At 38.3% G+C, this 20,579-nt stretch overlaps 1 protein-coding gene across 1 annotated transcript in view; it reads left to right on the top strand.

Moving 5' to 3' along the window:
- SHROOM4 (shroom family member 4) overlaps positions 1-19,281 on the top strand; it is a 348,365-nt gene extending 329,084 nt beyond the window's left edge. The window contains exons 7-10 of the mRNA XM_055123334.1: positions 3,502-3,651; positions 4,633-4,813; positions 10,311-10,580; positions 11,706-19,281. Coding sequence (XP_054979309.1) covers positions 3,502-3,651; positions 4,633-4,813; positions 10,311-10,580; positions 11,706-11,975 — 871 coding nt within the window. The 3' untranslated portion in view covers positions 11,976-19,281. The remainder of the gene's footprint in view (positions 1-3,501; positions 3,652-4,632; positions 4,814-10,310; positions 10,581-11,705) is intronic.
- The last annotated feature ends 1,298 nt before the right edge of the window (positions 19,282-20,579 follow it).

The raw sequence follows: 20,579 nt of genomic DNA, 5'->3' as shown, positions 1-20,579 counted from the left end.
ATTCCTCCTGCCACCCCCCAACAACTTTTGCCTCTGTGGCAGGTACATTCCCTCTTACTCTTTCTCTCTATCCTTTTGGGTGTTATGATTTGCATTACAGACACTAAGCTGTCATCATGTTTGGTCTATTGCCTGCTTTCAGCATGCATCCCTCATCCCGAACGAGCCCTCCAACTATCATTTACTTAGTGGCCCTTATCTATTCCAGCTGCCTTTCCCCCCAACCCCAGCATGTGAGGCCAGCTTCCAAGTCATGGAGCAATCCTGGCCCTTATCTCTCCTATACTTAGGCGTTAGTCTCCTATTATGTTACTTTATATTCCACAAATGCGTGCAGTCATTCTATGTCTATCTCTCTCTCTGACTCATTTCACTTAGCATGATACTCTCCATGACCATCCACTATATGCAAATTTTATTATTTCACCTTCGCTAACAGCTGCATAGTATTCCATTTGTGTACATGTACCAAAGTTTCTTTAACCAATCATCTGTTCTTGGGAACTTGGGTTTTTTTCCAGATTCTGGCTATCGTGAAAAGTGATGCAATGAACATACAGGTGCAGGTGTCATTTCTACTGTATTTTTGCATATCTTAAGTATATTCCCAGAAGTGGTATTACTGGGTCAAATGGGAGCTCAATTTCTAGTTTTTTGAGAAACTTCTATATTGTTTTCCAAAAAGGCTGAACCAGTCAGCATTCCCACCAGCAGTGAAGGAAATCCCTTTCTCCCCCACATCCATGCCAACACAGGTTGCTCTTGTTCTTTTGGATGTGTGTCAGTCTCTGTGGTGTGAGATGATATCTTATTGTTTTGATCTACATCTCCCTGATGATTAGTGATGAAGAGCATTTTTTCATGTGTCTTTTTGCCATTTAGATTTCTTCTTTGAGAAAGTTTTTGTTCATTTCATTGCCCCATTTTCTGATGAGATGCTTTTTAAATATACCTTCCTTCACGTTGGCACATAACCACAGAAAAGAAGACTGCCACTAGAGATGTTAGAACTTATGCTGAGAATTTTTTTTAATTTGGGGGCATCCCAGCAGTGTCAGGGCTACTGTATCTGCAGTGCTCAGGAAATCACATGGTGCTGGGATTGCGCCTATAAACCTTTGCATGCCAGGCCTCTACTTCAGCCACTGTGCTCTCTCACCAGTCCTTGGATTGTTTTTTATTATTATAAGATGTGAGGGGAAATGTTAGTTTATGAATAGCCCTGGCTTGTGGCTCAAAAATAAGTTATAGATGCTTTTTTGAGTGATGGAGATTTAAGGATCAACATTCCCAACATAGTTAATAATTTTGTTTGTTGACTATTGATAAACATTGTTCTAAACATTTTTGGGTATTGATTGATTTAATCTTCACAGAAAAATCTAGGAAACTGATATCATTAGTCCCCTCCATTTTTTGTTTGGGGGCATGCCTAACTGTGGTAAGGGCTTAGTCCTGGGTGAATGCTCAGTGATCATTCCTGGCAAAGATCAGGGGACAACATAGGGTGCCAGCGATTTGAACTCTAGCCACATACAAGGCAAGAAGCCTACCCACTGTACTATATGTCCAGCTATTTTGTTGTTATTATTAGTCCTCTCAACTTTTTTTTATTCCTCTCATATGTTTTAAAAAAACCTTTATTTGGGCACAGTAGCTTACAAACTTACTTATTATCAAGTCTCCTCATTTTGATCCAGATGATAAAAGTGAGCTATAAAGAGACAATCATTTGCAAAGATCACAGATAGCCAGACCCAAGTAGTTTGGCTTTGTGCCTACTACATCATTTCAGAATCTCTGGGATGTCATGAAGGTTTTTTTTTTCAGACTCTTGAAGAGTACCAGGTTCTATAGAGCAGAAATTAGTTTTTTAAGCAAGATGAATGTCAGGGGCAAATGTAAATATGATATTTCAAATCTAAAATGCATGGGGCCAGAGAGATAATACAGTATGTAGTGTACTTGCCTTGCACACAGCTGACCTGAGTTCAATTCCTGGCATCACATAGGAAAGCACCACTAGGTATAATTCCTCGATGAAGAGCCAGGAGTAACCCCTGAGCATCTCAAGGTATGGCCCCAAACAAAACAATAGCAAATAAAATGCTTACCCTATCACAGACAAGTTAAACCAGAATTTCTCTATAACCCAAAAACTTTTCAGTTACAAAATACTGTAATGCATATAGAAGCAAGATATTGTAATTATTGCATGTTTGTGATGTCTAAGAACTCTGCTTCAAGTACAGGTTTAACTGGATTGATTTATGGCCTCCACACATTTCTTCTCAATGCCATGATTTTTATTTTAATATTCAGTATTAAGTTCAGGTCATGTTCTCATATATATCCTATAATCCCTACCCTGTTAGTGAGATAAAATGAGGAAGTACATCCCAGAATATGAGACTAATATGATGCATGCCTGTATCTGCTGGAAAACTGAATTATCCCTTTATTTTTTAAAATATTCACAATTTTATTGAGATATAATTAATATACAGCCACATACCCATACCCTCTTTTTGCTTTTGGGGTGACATCAGCAGTGCTCAGGAGCTACTCCAAACTCTGTGCTTGAGGGTTGTTTCTAGCAGTGCTTCAGGGGCCACAGGTTACCAGAAATTGAACTTGAGCCTTCTACATTTAAAGCATACAATCCAACCCTTTGAACTACTTCTCTGTCACTATATCCTTCTCTTTTGAATTTAAAATCATTTGTACTTTCTGCCAGCATGTTCTGACTCAGAATTCTCACACATGTCCAAAACATTTTTTATAGGACTTTCCTGTTTGATGTACTCATATTCCCTTCAGGATGTTCTTTCTTTTCTATTATGTAGCTATAGTCCAGACAGGAAATTCTTTACATGATGTCAAGTTGTCCTCCCTTCAACTGCATAGCATAATGGCTAAAAGCAGAGATTGCAGAGTTAGGTCACCACAGTTCTGCAATTTATTGTTGGGTGACTTTCAGAAAGGCACTTTATCTTTTAATGTCCTTTGTTTCTAATCTGTGAAACCATTGTCATAAGCATTAACCTTTATATCTATTTCTGCACTCAAACACATCTTAGGCATAGTAAGTAATATGTGACTGTTTGTTAATAGTATATGTTTATCAGTTCCCATATTACCTTAAAATCTACATGAGAAATGAATGCTGAGCATGAGGAATATTGCTGCACCCAAGTTTCTTTTGTGTGATGAATTAGAAGACAGCATGTCATGAGTCAGTAAATAGCTGTGGAGGCTTTTAACCATTATTTTTGACCTTTATCTAAGAGCTTCAAATAGCTGTAAAAATGACTAATGATTTCTACTATTTTTCCTTTTATACTGCTAGAGGTTAGGTCAGTGGCACAGACAGGTGTAGGTGGCCGATGGCTGATAGGCAACAAGAATATACTGGGGGTTGGCCTACCCTCTGTGGAATGATTTTCCCCTTGCTGAAATCTGACACTGAAGTATTTCTTTTTGTTTCTCTCCTCACATCAGACCAGAAGCATTGAGGGAAGAAGAGCCCAAACCCAAGTCAACATGGAGCCAGAGCTACTTCCTTCCTGAGGAACAGTTCTCTTTCATGGGCTGGGGTTCCAAGAAGCAGTACCCCAGCCCTGCATACTACAGTGAACCCAAGATAACAGGGTCTGCTGCTATTATTGTCAAGCCCCTGGGTGCCAATGGTTCTATTTTTCCCTATTTCATTCTGCAGTCCTGAAGGAATTGAGGGTCATTAGGATATGCCAGAAATGCAAGATTCTGCCTTTTTGGGGCCAGACTCACTCAAAGTTTTCAGGAGAGATGTGACAGGGGTACTAAGATTAGCCTTCAAGGTAGTGGTCACTACTGAATTTATTGGTGACCTCCACTCTGAGAAACTTGATATGGAGGGGCTATTTCAAGCAGGAAAGGACACAGAGAGTGCTCAGCCAAGTTGCAGAGTACTGTGGACACAAGCAGGCTAGATACAACAGGGGTTGATGTTCAAGATATACTGGAAGGAGGCCTACAGGCATGCAGGACAAATAGCTAAAGTTTCAGATAAATAGCTAATATTTAGCCCTTCCCTTGGAATTTATATACCAGAAGTAAGAACTGGTGGGGATCATTGATAATAGATTCCTAGAATACTTTAGTGTCTGTGAGTATTTGTGGACATTAGTGGAGTATAAGTATTAAGCCAAATTATTCCTAAATAAGTTTACCTGGCTACGAACATCATAGACTTAAAAACTGCCTTTAGAAGAGAGCTGAAAGTTGGCCTGGACTTTCTTCTAGGTAGCCTTCATGTGGTCTATTTATTTGAACAGTCCATTATTATTTTTTTTTGGGGGGGGCACTCCCAGCAATGCTCAGGGGTTACTCCTGGCTCTGAAGTTAAGAATCACTCCTGATGGTGCTCAGGAACCATATGGGATGCTGGAGTAGAATCTGGGTTGGCCACATTCAAGGCAAACACCTTGTTCACTGAACTATCTCTCCAGCCCCTCCTGTATCTCCTGTATCCATTATTTCTTTCTTAACTCCTTGATAAAGCATGTTCTCATTTTACAAATGAAATTAAAAAGTAAAAGGTCATTAGCTATTCAGTGGACATTCTTAAATGCTTATTCTTTCTTTACACAGACAAGAATTTCAGCACTTCTCACCCCCTCGTGGGGCACCAGGAATCCCTACCTCTTACTCAGCATATTACAATATTTCTGTGGCCAAGGCAGAGCTGCTAAACAAGTTGAAGGACCAACCTGAAATGGCAGAAATCAGCCCAGAAGAGGAAGAAGTCGACCATGAACTAGCTCAGAAAAAGGTAACTTAGGGGGCTGGAGTGATAGCACAGTGGGTAGGGTGTTTGCCTTGGACACGGCTGACCTGGGTTGATTCTCATCATCCCATATGGTTATCTGGGCACCGCCAGGAATGATTCCTGAGTACAGATCCAGGAGTAACCCCTGTGCATCACCTGGTGTGACCCAAAAAGCAAAAAAAATGGAAACAAAAAATGTTTGGTAACATTGTTAAGCAGTTTAGAGATTTACTTGCCCTCTACACTCCCCAGAATATCTTTATGTATCCCTATATTTGCTTCAGAACTCAAATAGCTTCCACAGGTTTCTCACTTAAATAGCACTCATCTTTTTCCAATCCAGTAAAAATAGTAATAATAGTAGAAGTGATCATAGTTATCCTCACAGTGTCTTTTTTATCCTTTCAGAGTTGTTTAACTCTGTAAGCTAAGGATTATTTTTTAAGCTGGTTGAGACAATTAAATTGCCCATGCTTACAGTACTTGAGATAAGGTCTCAGACGTGTCTGCCTTTTCATCTGATTTGTTGTTATTCTGAAATAAGTCAGCCTTGTAAGTAACTCACCATCAAGGACATTTCGGAATTTTTACCAGTAGGATCAAACCACTGGCATTTCCATTGCTTTATTCTCTATGTAACTTTCTGCCAGAAAGAAAAAAGAGGAGAAATTTCAAGATTGTAAACTTCTCTAGGTACCCATAGTCAATAATATTTTTCAGCACTAAAAGAGATTGTTGGAAATGCTGTTGTTTACCTGAAGCTGCTCCTTTCTCCTCTACCACTAGGCTGGTTTTATAATCGAGTTCCTGGAATCATTTTTCACTCCCTGCACTTACCATTTTATTTTATAAATAAATATGGTTTCCATGGAAACTGCAAAGGACCAATTTGCCACTTTGTGAACATCTGAACTCAGTGCAAATTGCTCTTGTGACTGTCTTTCTTGTTCAGTACTTGACCTGTATAGGGAAGCTCAAGGCCATTTTCAAGAACCCCTACCACTACCACTTTCCAAATTGAAACAAAATTCTAAGAAAATAATTGAAAGCATGGTGATATCAGAGTTTCATTGATCCAGATGTCTACTTGACTGACTTCTATCTTTGCCAAACATGACAGGGCTCTTACTGGCTTATTCAGAAACAAATCTGATTTTTTAAAAAATAAATTCCAATCAGAAGAAAAGGGATATGATCAGAAATGGCACATAATAGCAGCTAATGACGATGTGACTATGAGTGTCTAGGACAGCTTTTGTCTCTTAAGAAACGAGTTGAAGAAGGACAGTGATTTGCATCTTCCCAGGAAAGTAACTCAGCCACAGTTGAGGTTGCAAAAAAACTGGCAGCAGGAAAAGTTTTTTGAATGTTCAATGACTGAAAAGTTATTTCAAAATTATCTGTGTAATGAATCTGTGTAATGAATTTTTGACAGCACTTGCCCATTTTGCATTTCTAAGTTGATAAGCAGTTGTGAGTCGAAAAAGTTTAAGAAGCACTGCACAACATTTTCCCCAGGAGTGAAGTTTAGGTTGCATAACCTAAGTGTCACAAAACAAATAAATCTCTCCATATTCATCATTTTTGAGCTATGATGCCTAAGATCTAGTTAGGGTCAGCAGGAAATTTTCCAGCTTCGTCATTTGAATACTCACTTTGGCAACATATATACCAATTTAATCATTCAAAATTCAGCCATACTATGGCCCTGGAGTTGAGTCTTCTTTGGAAAAGCAGCGAGTAGGGGATATATCTGAGAACCTTCTGACATCTAACTATGCTGTTTAGTTCTTATCACTGATTTCTAGTTCCAAATAGGTTTTGGAATTGTCTCCAAATGTAAATTTCTTAAACTTCAGACTAAGATCAGTTCAGAAAAATGCAATAGTCCTTGGAACCAGAGAAGGCTATCTGGGTCTCGGTTACCTGGATATCTCTAAATAACTTACTGGAAAGGAGTATACTCAAAAAATCTCAGGCCTGTTGTTCAAGATTTTCTGGACAGGAGTAATAATAGATCAAATTCTGAAGCATACTTCCGATATTCAAGGTAATATAGGAAGTATGTTAAGTACATTAGCTCATTTAATCCTCATAACAATACTATGAGATAGGTACTATTGTTATCCTGTTTTTCAGATGGGGAAATGGATACACAAATAGACTGAGTAATTTGTTCAAGGTTATGACTTTCAAGGTTATACATTACATTATGACTGATCTGGGATCAAAGACTAGTAACTCAAAAATAAAGTATATGTTCCTAACCACAATGTGATATTGGCTACAACCTCTGTAGGCATGAGTCTAACATTGTCAGCAAGATCTGACAGCTGGGTAACTATAATCATCTCAGAGAACCTGCTGGAGGTGACAACAACAATAGAATTAGTGAAAACTTAATGTCTATTGAAAACTTAATGTACCAAGCACAATACCAAAGAATTTGCTCCTGGGGACGGAGCAATAGTACAGCAGGTATAATACTTGACTTGCAAGTGACAGACCCAGGTTCAATCCCCAGCATGCCATATGTTCCTCTAAATATAACTAGAAGTGTTCCCTGAGCACAAAGTCAGGAGTAAGTCCTAAGCACAGCCAAGTGTGACCCAAAAACCAAAACAAAGGAAAAAAAATTTGCTTCTATTGATCTCATATAATCCTTAAAACAGTGAAAGAGATGAATACACTTCTCTTTATAGATAGGAAAATGGAAATCTTAGTGGGACTGATTCTTTTGCCCAAGGTTGCACAGTTTAAAGGAAGAGAATTTGAACGTAGTCATCTCTGTTTCTAAAACTCCACTATATTACACTACTTTTATGTGAGTACAGCCCCAGAACTGGGTCAACCTACAGGGGATACAAAGTAGAAAGCACAAGCAGTATTTCCCTAAGAAACTTTTATTAGTGCTAGACAGATAGTACAGGCAGCAAGGTACTTGCTTCTCACATGGTTGACTCTGGTTCAATCCCCATTACCGTGTGTAGTGCCCCAAATACTGCCAAAGAATGATTCCTGAGCACTGCTGGGTGTGACCCCAATCCCATCTTGAATAGCTCAAACAGAAACAGTATCACAAATATTAGAAGACTCTATGAAAAAGGAAATGAACAACTTTAAATGGCATTATATGGTGCTAATTTGAAATAACATGAACACTAAGGAAATTAAATGAGGGTCAGAGCAGTTGTACGGCAATTGTAGTTACCTTGCACACAGCCAACTCAGATTTGATATCTGGCATCCCATATGGTCCCACCACTCTGAGCCCACTAGGAGTGATTCCTGAGTAAGAGCCAGGATTAACCCCTGAGCACTGCCAGATGTCATCCCAAAACCCGAGAAGAGAAGAGAAGAGAAGAGAAGAGAAGAGAAGAGAAGAGAAGAGAAGAGAAGAGAAGAGAAGAGAAGAGAAGAGAAGAGAAGAGAAGAGAAGAGAAGAGAAAAGAGAAGAGAAGAGAAGAGAAGAGAAGAGAAGAAAAAGAAAAGAGAAGAGAAGAAAAGAAAAGAAAGGAAAAGAAAAGAAAAGAAAAGAAAAGAAAAGAAAAGGAAAGGAAAGAAAATAAAAGAAAAGAAGAAAAGAAGGAGGGGCAGGAGAGATAATACAATGAGTATGGTCCTTGCCTTGCATGTGTTAAACTTGGTTTCAGTCCCAGGTGACCCATTGGTCCTCCTGAGCCCCTCCATGAGTAAAGCCCTGAGCACTGATAGGTGTGACCCAAAAGAAGAAGAAAAGGAAAATGACATTTGAGAGAGCATTCTGAGGGTAAGGTAACCGCCCATTCAGTAATGGAGGGTTAAGCAAATCTGAAGAAAGAATGAGAATAGCCTAAGTGAAGGAAAATAGAGAAAAAGCAGACATAAATGTAAAGACAAGATAGGAACACAATAATGAATATTGTGAACACTGAAGAGAATGAAAAGCTAATCCTTAATGATTCTAAGGAATAAGATTCATGTAGTAGGATGGGGCCAGACTAAATAATATGTCCATACGTCACATTTAGTTCATTATGGATCAAATATACACTGATGGTCCCAATTGGCTATGCCATTTAGTCACAAACTATACCAGTGTTTCTTTCTCCTTTTTTTAAAAAAGTGCTTTTTTAATTGCATCTCTGTGAGATAGACCCTTACAAAGCTGTTCATGATCAGATTTCAGTCTTACAGTGTTCCAGTACCCATTCTTCCACGAGTGTACATTTCCCAACACCAGTGTCCCCACATTCCCTCCAATCACCAACTACGCCCCACCCACAGCCCATCTCTATGGCTGGCACTTTCTCTCTCTCTTTCTCTCTCCCCCCTTTTTATACCAGTGTTTCTTAGCCAGTGCCATGTGACTCCATGTTGATCCCTAGGGTATTTAAAGGGTAAAAAAAGTACATAAGTGTGGGGGTTCATAGCATGAGACAACCTTAAAATGGGGGCCACAGAGAAGAAGTCAGTTTCAGAAGGGTTCACAGTCATAAAACATTGAGAAACACTGGGCATTATTATACAGTTTTGTGAAAATATATATTCTATGGCATTTGAACAATGATAAAATCACCTAAAATAGTACACATCTCAGAATATATCTTTGTCAATTTCGGGCACATTTCTGTAAGAGCGATCAGCTCTAGTGATTATTTCGTCTGTGCTTAACCTTTGGTGTGCATTTGGTTGAATCCTTATAAAACATTATCTGTATAGCTGTTCTACAAAGAAACTTCCAGATTATTGTATATTTGATGGTGAGCATGGTGGGATAAAAGTTTCTGAGGTGAGAAACTGTACAACTGAAATATATTGTGTTAAAAACCCATATTACTAAATATAAAAGAAAGAAGTAGCAGAATAAGAAGTAAAAACTAGTCATTGTGAATATAGAATTCATATTCTTTTCCAAATGTTCCCCAAAAACAAACTGAAAAAGCAAGCATATGGCACAGTGCTATGGATTAGAGGCATTTTTAAAAATTGAAGGAGTCTGCTGTTACAAGCATTTCAGTTCTTGTTTATTGATTATTCTCGGCAAGAAGTTATTGTTACAGTTGGCAAATGGAGTTTAACACCTGGGTACCATTTTTCTAATGCCAAGAAGTTTGGTGGTAACAGAGATTCCTACATAAGCTGAAGAAATGGGATAAAGAATGACTGTTTAGAAAACTGGCATTGTTTAACTATTTCAGAGATCTATGTTTCATTGACCTTAAATCAGTTATTTTTCTCAATGCATATTTTAAAATTTTTATATAATAAATAAACTAAAACTTATTGCTCTTAGATGAACAAACTTGCTTTCATAAATAATCAAATTTAAAAATTGATAAATAAGAAAAAAAAGAAAACTGGCATTGTTTATGTTGATATGCTCAAGTTTTCCTTGTTCCTAGTGACTAGGGTTTAGCCCACCATTTGTTACTTGTTGTACCAAAATAGAAGTTATAGGCACAACTTGTTTTCTTTTGGTCTGCATTCTCATCCTTTGCCTTTTGTTTACTTCACCTAGATACAGCTTATTGAAAGCATTGGCAAAAAACTCTCTGTCCTTCGAGAGGCCCAGCGAGGGCTGCTGGAGGACATCAATGCCAATTCAGCTCTTGGAGAGGAGGTGGAGGCCAATCTAAAAGCTGTCTGCAAATCTAATGAGTTTGAAAAATACCGCTTGTTTATTGGAGACCTGGACAAAGTGGTCAACCTGTTGCTGTCCCTCTCTGGACGACTGGCCCGGGTAGAGAACGCTCTCAACAGCATTGATTCCGAGGCCAACCAGGAAAAGGTAGACTTGGAGTCTCTAGGGTAGAGTTGGAGAAAACTGTTTCCTCTCGGGACCCCCCCTCTTTCAATTTTGACAGAGCATAGTGTTTTCAGTATATAGTTAAGAATGGTAGTAGCATTTAAGTACCTTGAATTTTGACTCTCCCACTAACTCATTGTGTGATTATTTGTAAATTTCTTCACTTCAGTCTATCTCAATCTCTTCAAAACTGGCAGAATTCATACTACTTTGTGGTTCTGTGAGAACGAAATTAGTTAATTCAAGTAAACTGCTTAAAATAGTTCCTGGAACAGAGCAAATGCTGAATCAACTTATCACCCATCTTACATCATAATCAACTTCCCAAGGCTCAGGGATTTCTGTATTATATTTACAGTGCTACTTAGTAGTAGTAGTACTAGTAGTAGCAGCAGCAGCAGCAGCAACATCAACAGCAGCACAACAACAAAAATTTCATCTCTTTCTTTCTCTGTTGTTACTCAAAAAGTAGAGAGTAGGAGTCTGTCAGTTTCACAGGTTGGGTTATTTTTCATATATTGCTAAACCAAAACTGCATTACCCTTCCCTATACAAGTAGTTTTGGATGTAAATTGTAATTCATAATAAATGGCACATATATGTACACATGGATGTGTACACTTACACACATATACCAGAAAGTCTCCTTACCATTTCAAAAGTATCATCAGAACCTCCCCCTGCTCCAGTCTTAATTTTGGCAGCAGGGGCTTTGCTTTTCATGCGACTGACTCGGGTTCGATTCCTAGCATCCCATATGGTACTTCGAGTACTGGCAGGAGTAATTCCTGAGTGCAAAGCCGGGAGTAATCCCTGTTCATCACCAGGTGTGACCCAAAAGTAAAGCCAAAAAAAAAAGAAAAAAGAAAATTCTGGCAGTGACGATGGATTAAAGACAATTAATATCAATATCCCCCCTTATCCAGAACTATTCTCACTTTAATTTTCTTCCTGGTACAGGAAAGAAATAGTTTTACGTGTAGAGGGCTTTTAAGATGTGAAACCTAGGACTGATAAATTAGTAGAATGGGTAGTTTGTAGCAGCATTGTGGTAGAGCTGGAGATAGCTAATTGGGATAGCCTTTAATCAATTGTTTTCTTTCCTAGTTGGTGCTGATAGAGAAGAAGCAACAGCTCACAGGGCAGTTGGCAGATGCCAAAGAGCTCAAGGAACATGTGGACCGCCGGGAGAAATTGGTATTTGGCATGGTTTCCCGCTACCTGCCTCAAGACCAGCTCCAAGATTACCAGCACTTTGTGAAAATGAAATCTGCTCTCATCATTGAACAGAGAAAGTTGGAAGAGAAGATCAAGCTCGGGGAAGAGCAGCTCAAATGTCTCAGGGAGAGCCTACTCCTGGGACCCAGTAATTTCTAATCCTACCAGAATTCAGCTACACTATCCTTGCCCAGCCACAACAGGGAGTGCTTTCAACATTGCTTGAATTTTGCTTCAGGTAGATAGCTATTAATTATCAGCCATTACATTTCCTCTAACATGGATATCTCTCACTACCTAGCAGTGCTCCAAGACATCCAAAAGACACTGGGGGGATACTAAGCTTCTACTCTAGCAGCACAAGCAAGATTCAGAAGCTGTGGCAAGATATGTTCATAGAGCCACAGCCACAGCTTCTATTCCCACAATTTGCATGGGCAAGGCACTGTCAACACACAGAATCACCAAGTGCCTTCACTCTTATTTATACTAGGACCACAAAGACCTCTTTTGCTCACCATCTACTCACATCACAGCTTCTCAAAGCTCAGAAAAATGTTGCCAGGTAACTCCACTCTGCCCCAAGGCTCCTGTCCCAACCATTTTTCACAGACATTTAGCTATCTTGGAGACATTCAGCTATACCTGTTTCCAGGCCCTCACCCAAGCTTTGCAGTGGAAAGCAGAGAAGGAGGAATTATGTTTAAAAGAATGTGAGTAAAGTTTGTAAAGCCCCAGATGCCCTGTTGGAAGCAAAATTTTGACATCCCACCTCTTTCCCCAACATCTTCTTGAAGGTTAAGAGGACTGTCAGTCCAGACTAATGTGTTCTTCCTCTTGTATGAGAGCATTGGGCTTACCACTTTCTGTTTCATTTACTTTTTATTGCTGGGGATTAGAGATACCTACCCAAGGACTTCATACTGTAGACCAGTAATAATAGCTCTAATAAAGCAAACTTCTGGGTAAATGTTTAATTATGTAGGGAGAAAGTAGGATTCTTATTTTTACATTGCCGATGACCTTTAAATATTTTTTGCTTTAAATTTTTAACTAAAACAATGGCAAGAAGATGGCAATTGGAGTTGTAGATATAATTCAGAAGGAAACCAGTTTCTACTAATCAGCCAAATTTTTTTTGCCATATAAACAAGTGCTGAGGTCTTGAATTTTCCCACAAAGACAAGTATCTAAGAAAGGAGTCTTTACCTTGAACTTAGCACTTCTCTGCTATGGACTGATCATATAATTCCCTTTATGTCTGGATCGCCTTCAGTATTCAGGATTCTTTTTTTTTCACTTGAAACCAAAGGCAACTGAAACTGAAAAAGTTTCACCAATTTCTTTATCATCTCATATGTGAGGAATGGGTAGAGGTGAGCTCAGGAAAATTTCCTCCATCAAATCATTTTCTCTCTAACAATTGCATGCTTCGTGTCCTGGATAAGGGAAAAAACCTCATGGAAACTAGAAGCTCTTATGAGAACCACACACCTAGAGCAAACTGTTACTTTGCCAGAGTCTTAGGCACACAAACCAATCAATGCTGCTGCTGTTGCCAAGACTCTGGTACCAGTAGCCAGTTTTTATCTTGGAGAAGTCCTCAGGTGGGTGATGGCAAGAAAGGAGTTATAAGCAAACTCTGCTCATTTTCCAGCTCAATTTCTTATTCCTTTCTTTGGGGTCCATGCTTAGTATTGCCTATCCCATTCCAGCCTGCCTTGGCATCTCTTCTAGTTACTGCAGAGTTCTTGGGGAAAGGGAGGAAGCCCTTGGAATTTAACTCTAGCAGCAAGGGTGCTTCATTCAAGTAAAGAATTTGCCAAAGAACTTTTCTGCTGCTACAGATACTGCCTTCAGCTTCCGTTTCCTCTTCATTGTGTTTGGAAACAATGGAGGAACCTTGGCCAGCAGGGTGTCCTGAGGGAGACCCTGGATATGCTCTTGGTACATTGCCTACTGTCAGAAGCACTGTTAAAATATCAACCTACCATACCCTCTCAAGTGGAGAATTCTACTTTATGTAGGAAAACTGATGGCTTGTAAAGGTCTAGGCTTACCCAAGCCAAATGTAAGGAAGGTTAGGGAGTAATTTGAATAGATGCTATATGGTTGTCATTGCCATCTTTTTCTTTTGAAACTGGATCTAGGACAATGAGCAAGTTAAGATCTCCTGTTAGAAAGATAAAACTGCTGTAGTTGATCATTCTAAGATTTCGGGAGCTAGAAATGATTTGGAGGAAGCATAAGTCCAAAGAAAATAACGGTCTCTTAGTTGGAAGCCATGCTCATAGTCTGAACTTTTCTTATCAGCTTTAGTCTGGTTGAATCTCGTTTATCACTAAAATTTCTTCATTTCACCTCAGATTATTCTATAGTAAGGGATTAGAACACAGGAATGTTAATTTTCTTAAGGAGGAATAGTATTCAAAGCACTTAATAAAATTATCCCAAAACCACATTGAGTAGTGAAAATTTGCAGATGTAGGCAAACTGCTAACTAGGCACTGATATGGCCTTATGAGTGAGAGTGTCATAAAGCAGTCAAAGTTACTTAAGATGCAATATCTCTTCTCCGTTTTCATCTCTTACACTCATCCTTACTCCAACATTTGCCTAGGGTGGCAGTTTGGGAGGCAAATCAAGAGATTTTCTCTGAGAACATTTACTGATTTTGAATTCTGCCCTTTCAAATGAAACACTCAGACAGGCTCCATTAGGCAAATAGCACTGTGGTAGGCATATAAAAAGGAATAAGTGAAGGAATCACTATCATGTGTTCCTTCTTACTACCCACCAGAGTTCTGAATGATGAGTCTCCTTAGGTTTCACTAGCTTAGACTCATGTAGGGTATAATTGTAAATGCTCAAAGGGAATCTAAGAGGAAGACAGACACTATAAATAAGCCCTGGAAAGTGAGAGAATATAATCAGAGGGACAGAGAGGGTGAATAGTTGAAAAGTTGAACCTGGTTGTCAACAGGTTGAGATTTTCCAACCTGTTTCCCTAACCTGTTTCCATTCCATTTTCCATTTAACCTCGTGTGCATAAAAGCTGCTCAAGGACACCAGAGCCACAGCCTTAACCCCAGCATTCCAGGAGGGCTGTGCTGCATATTACAGTCCCCAGATATAAGAAACTGGGCACGTCTGGCCAATTTCGTTCATCTGAAGTTCTCTAACTCCCAACTGCCTTTTCCTAAGGAGTTATCTATGCCAATAATATTTCTATAATAGTGTATTATATTCTTTGACGAGTAGTAGATCATTAGAGGGGGCGGGGTGGGGGACAGTTTCTATAGATAAGGAACCAGTGTTTGTTGTACAGCTATTGGGGACCATCTATCCCACATGAAGTTATTCTGTTTCTGGATCTTATTGTTTCTGATTTTGTGTCCTCCACCACTCCCTTCTTGGCTGACATTGATATGCCTGCCAGATTGTCACCAAGGGCCAGACTTTAATAAAAGGTGCTAAGGACAAAATACGTAATATATTGAATATGTTTTGACTGAGGTGATAGAATTTCCCTGATAGTCTACTGAAAATTATTGGAAATGAATTTATTTATCTGTAGTACATCATAGCCATATGACCATAGCCTTATCTCCAAATTTTTACCCCGGCCCCTTAGGCAGAGACATTCATGCTACACCTTTCATTGTTCCAAGTAAAATAATATTAGCATAAGGAAGAATAAAAATAATGTATACTCTCAGATATCTCAGCAGTAAACTGTTTTTCTGTAAAAGCAGTAAACAGTAAACAGTAAACAGCAGTAAACATTTCCCTGCCTAAATAAATTCAGCAAGGTTTCAGGATAGAAGATGAATATAAAAGCCACTTGTATTTATAAATCCTAACAATGAACAAACTGAAAAAAAAAACTGGAGAGCTTATCAGAGAAAAGCCACTTTCTAGAACCCCTCAAATCTCGAGTTTGATCTTCTCGAATTTTCTTACCTCTCCTTAATAGTCTGTTTTTATACCTTCAGATTTAGAAATCTATAAAGCAGGTCCTAGATGATCAGTCCTCCAAGATGATCTCAAGGGTTAGATTTGAATGCACTCCATGCTGCTTCCCTTATCCTGAAAAATCTTCCTTCTTTTCAATCCATATGTTATTAATGTCCAATCTGATCTCCTATTTTAAATATCAAGTGCAGAAGTGTGGAAAGAGCTCAAATATGACATTAGAATGATCTGTGTTAAAATTTGATCCTATTATTTTATGGTTATCTGATTACCTGCTTAAGTTTTGAATATAGTATGTAAAATGAAAACAATAACATATATCTTAAAGAGTTGCTGTGACACAAGAAAGAAGCAGAGAATCACTCTCTATTGAGAAGTGATTAGAAAGGCATAATCCAAGGCCCCGTTCCAAATCACAGACAAAAAGCTCTTACCTATTTTTCAAGGAGCCTCTAGATTAAGGAGCACTGAATTTTCACAAATATGCTAAGTACTTGATGAATATTATTTTTCTCCTTGTTTACTCAACTCATTTATTGCTAATCCTAGATATTTGTGCTCTTTACATGAAGGCACATTTCCCTGCCTAAATAAATTCAGCAAAGTTTCAGGATAGAAGATGAATATAAAAGCCACTTGTATTTATAAATCCTAACAATGAACAAACTGAAAACAAAAGAATGATTTCATTTTTAATATCAGAAATAATAAAATACTTAGGAATAAATTTATCAAAAGTGTAAGAATTATACAATGAAAATTATAAAACACTGTTGAGAATACTAAAGGAGATCTAAGTCAATGCAAAAATAACCTATGTTCATTGACTGAAAGATTAAAATTGTTAAGATGACAAAATTTATCAAATATTTGTATAGATTTAATGCAGTTCTTAGGAGAATCTAGCTTTTGGCTTCTTTACATAATTGAAAAGTCAAACATAATATATTAGTTTAAAGGGATCTGGAATAATCAAATTAATATTAAACAAGAGCAAAGTTGGAACCATCATATTCTCTATTTAAAATTTTACAATGCTGAAATATCTTAGACAGTGTATTGCACTTACAAAGACATATAAATAAGTGGAAGAAAAAAATAAATAAGTGGAAGAGTAATGGGAGTACAGAAATAAACCTTCACATTTATGGTCAATTAACTTTCAATAAGCATGCCAATTTTGTATTGTGCCAAGACAATACAATTAAAATCATTTTTCAACAAATGGTGCTAGGACAACTGGATATGCACATAGAAAATATTGAAATTGATTTTCTTTCTTAAACCGCACACAAAAATTGAAATGAACTATGGAACTGAATGTGAGTAACAGAGAAGAGTAACAGACAAGCAAGTGAGATACATGTTCAAAGGAGAACGCAGGCTTGAAGAGTAAATGTACCTGAGGCTTTAAGGAAGGTGGTGCTGAAAGTGCGGTACTTGGCAGAATAGAGTGTGGAAGGTAGGAGATACTGCTGCTGCCTAGATAAAAGAAGTTTGACTTACTACCACATAAATTACAGGCCAGGCATGGGGAAGAGCAAGATTTTGGGGACACACAGTTCTCTAGATGCCAGTAGAACCCAGAGAAAAGAAGGGTATATTCCACTCAGCTTCATGTTCTAAGTCCTATAGCTGATCTTCAAATGCCTGCAATTTTTTCAGGCATCCATAGCACTCCCTAGTCTCCTGGCCTGGTTATCAATGCTAAGCCTCTCCAGCTGCAAGAGTCTAAGCCTAAACTCCCGCCTCACCGCTCAGACTATCAGAGGGGGATTTCTATCTGGACTTAGAGGGATGCAGTTTTTAGGATACCAGGGAGCTCATTCACAGAATAAAAGGCTCCATTTGACTGCCTAAGATGGGAAACAGTAGCTGGATAAAACTCCCAGCAACTTTAGCAGATACAGGGGTAGCAGAGTAGCTCTTCTTCCCCTAACCTCGTCCTCCCGAATGGTGAGAGTATCATTGGTAAACCAGTTCAGCTGTAAGACACTCAGGTTACCTGCCTTGTAACTCATTCTTGGCTGAGAACTGACAGGCTGCTAAAATTTCTCCTTCTGTAAAAATCCAGGTAAATCTATCTCTAGAGGAAGCTGTGAGGCAGAAGAAAGCTATGCTGGGTCTTATGGAAGGATTTGGGATCACAATCATTGAGCTTAGAGAACAAGTCCTGTTCACTAGAGGAGAAGGTACAGTGAGGAATTTTATACCCAGGGTGACCCTCCCCACTAGGGCAGAATAGCTCCTCTTAAACCTCACATACTTAAAGTCTGAAAAACAACAACACATCAGACAAAGAGCTCCTGCTACTGGAAAAACAAAGTAAGTGCCAAAAAGGTTAAATTCAGTAACAACGAATGACAAAATTTTCCAGAATTCAATCTTAACATTGAAATGCAGAGTCTTCACAATAAATTATAAATAACTTATAAAGAAAACCAATGAGATACACAGAAAGCATAATAAGCAGAAAGACATAAGAAAACAAATCCAGGACAGAGGAAGTTCTTGACCAAAGAGATTGAAGCTACTTAAATTATTTTAGTTTTTGGTTTGGGCCTTTACTCCACAGTGCTCAGGGCTTATGCCTTCCTCTGCCCTCAGGGACCATTCTTGGTCAGGCTCAGGGAACCATATGGGAAACTGGAAAACAATCCCTTTGGCTGTGTGCAAGGCAAGCACCTTACCTGCTCTGGCCAAGAAGCTATTAAAATATTCTAACAGATGCTGAATATTAAAAACACACTGAATAAAATGAAACCTCCATGGGAAGCCTAATAAACGTGCTCAGTCTTACAGAGGAAGGAACAAATAGCATTTAAAATAAAATTTCAATAATTGCACAAATGGAAGAGGAAAGAGAAACAAGATTTAGAAAAACATTAGAGAAATCACACATTCATTTAGAAGTAATATTAAGATAATAAGAAGATAAACACAGGTAGAAAAGGGAATAGAGTGCCTACTCAAAGAAGTGATAACTGAGAATTTCCCAAACCTAAGAAAAAAACTAACTGCAGATATCCGAGAAGCTGTTACAGCATCTAAATTTATAAATTAAAAAAATATTCCACCAACATGTTCAATGTCCGTTCCCCTATCCGACTTACGTCCTGTTCTCATCATCTTAACTCCCTCCCCACTTGGTTTCTTTCCTTGCCTGTCCTCAGATATATAATCTAGGGACTAGGGTAATCTATATATCCCCCCTTTGATGCCTTTCATTCTTTGCCCTATTATTCTAAATACCAAAGATAAGTGCAAACATCCAATTTTGTCTTTCTTCTGACTTAATTCACTTAATATGATATCCTCTCAGACACACTGGTAGTTGTAGAGGTGTGGTATCTTGTCCACAAAACCAGCAAAACTGGAAGCATGATGTCCAAAGTTCAACAACAAAACTTAGAAATGTGCCTGTCAAAGAGGCAAGGGGGGTGGGAGGGAAACTGGGCACATCGGTGAGGGAAATTGACACTTATAATGGGATTGGTGTGGGAAAATTGTATGCCTAAAACTCAACTATGAATAATGTTGTAAATCATGGTGTCTCAATAAAAATATTAATATCATTTTATGTACCAACACATTATTTTAAATTATCAAAAACAATAATAAAAATATTAGAGGCCAGAGAGATAGTGCAGCATGTAAGGCATGTACTTTGCAGGTAGCTACAGGTAGCTGACTTAGATTCAGTCCCCGACATCACATATGGTCCTCTGAGCACTATTGGATATGACCCAACCACCAAAAATATACTTAAAAGTATACTAAACTCTTAAGCATAAATGTGTAATTTCAAACACACCTCAATCAGAAAATTCCACCAAAACTCTAGGCTGAAAGAATGGCATATTCGTAACTCCAAAAAGGCTGAAAGAATGACATATTCATAATTCCAAAAAGGCTGAAAGAATGACATATTCATAATTCCAAAAAGTCAAGATTGCTCAACCTGCTAGCATCTTAAACTGTGGGTCTAGACACCATCTTGGTTCTCATAACTGAATATATGGATTTTGAAAAATCTTTAAAATTTTTTGAGGACTTGGGGAATAAAGGGATAGCACATGCTTTATATGTGCCCGACCTGCATTTAGTTGTTGGTACCACATGCCTGCAAGCATCTCTAGTATAGGTTTTGAAGTCCCTGAAGACTACAGGCTACAGCGCCAGTGACCCCCAAGTACCACTGGGTCATGACCTTTGTGAGCCTCAAGAATTTGAGAAACACTGTATTCTCAGAATCTAGCATCTAATCATATCCTCCTCTTGGCCAAGAAACTCCAGAAGTAGCCTCCAGGTCCCCTGATCTCTGCTTTGGAGGCCCTCCAAAATCAAAGAAATATTTTAAATAATTTAGATTTAAATTTATGTATGATTCATCATTAGTTAATGTTGGATTTTCATATGTGTTTTACACACATATACTTGTATATATATGTATATTTGGTGTCGCATAAACATTTCTTGAGCAAACAGTGGTTGGACGTAGAAAATGTTTAAAAGCCTTCCTTCACCCTGCAAAATTATCATATTTGAGGAAAAATAAAGGCTTTTACAGATAAATAGAATGTAATTGAGTTTACTACTATCAGACAGACCTGCATTACAAATGATGAAAGAGATTGTTTCATAGGAAAATAAAAATCAAAAGAACATAAAACCTTGAGTATGATGGCAAAGAGTAATGCAAAATCAGAAACAATCAAGAGTAAAACAAGACAATGAACCAACATGGAGAGAAGGAATATGAAAGAGTCTACTTATTCCTGAAAAAAG

Source organism: Sorex araneus, chromosome X, assembly GCF_027595985.1.
Source record: "Sorex araneus isolate mSorAra2 chromosome X, mSorAra2.pri, whole genome shotgun sequence".
In the NCBI taxonomy this organism is placed as follows: domain Eukaryota; kingdom Metazoa; phylum Chordata; class Mammalia; order Eulipotyphla; family Soricidae; genus Sorex; species Sorex araneus.
Note: the sequence above shows the minus strand (reverse complement) of the source record. Positions and strands in the feature narration are given on the sequence as shown.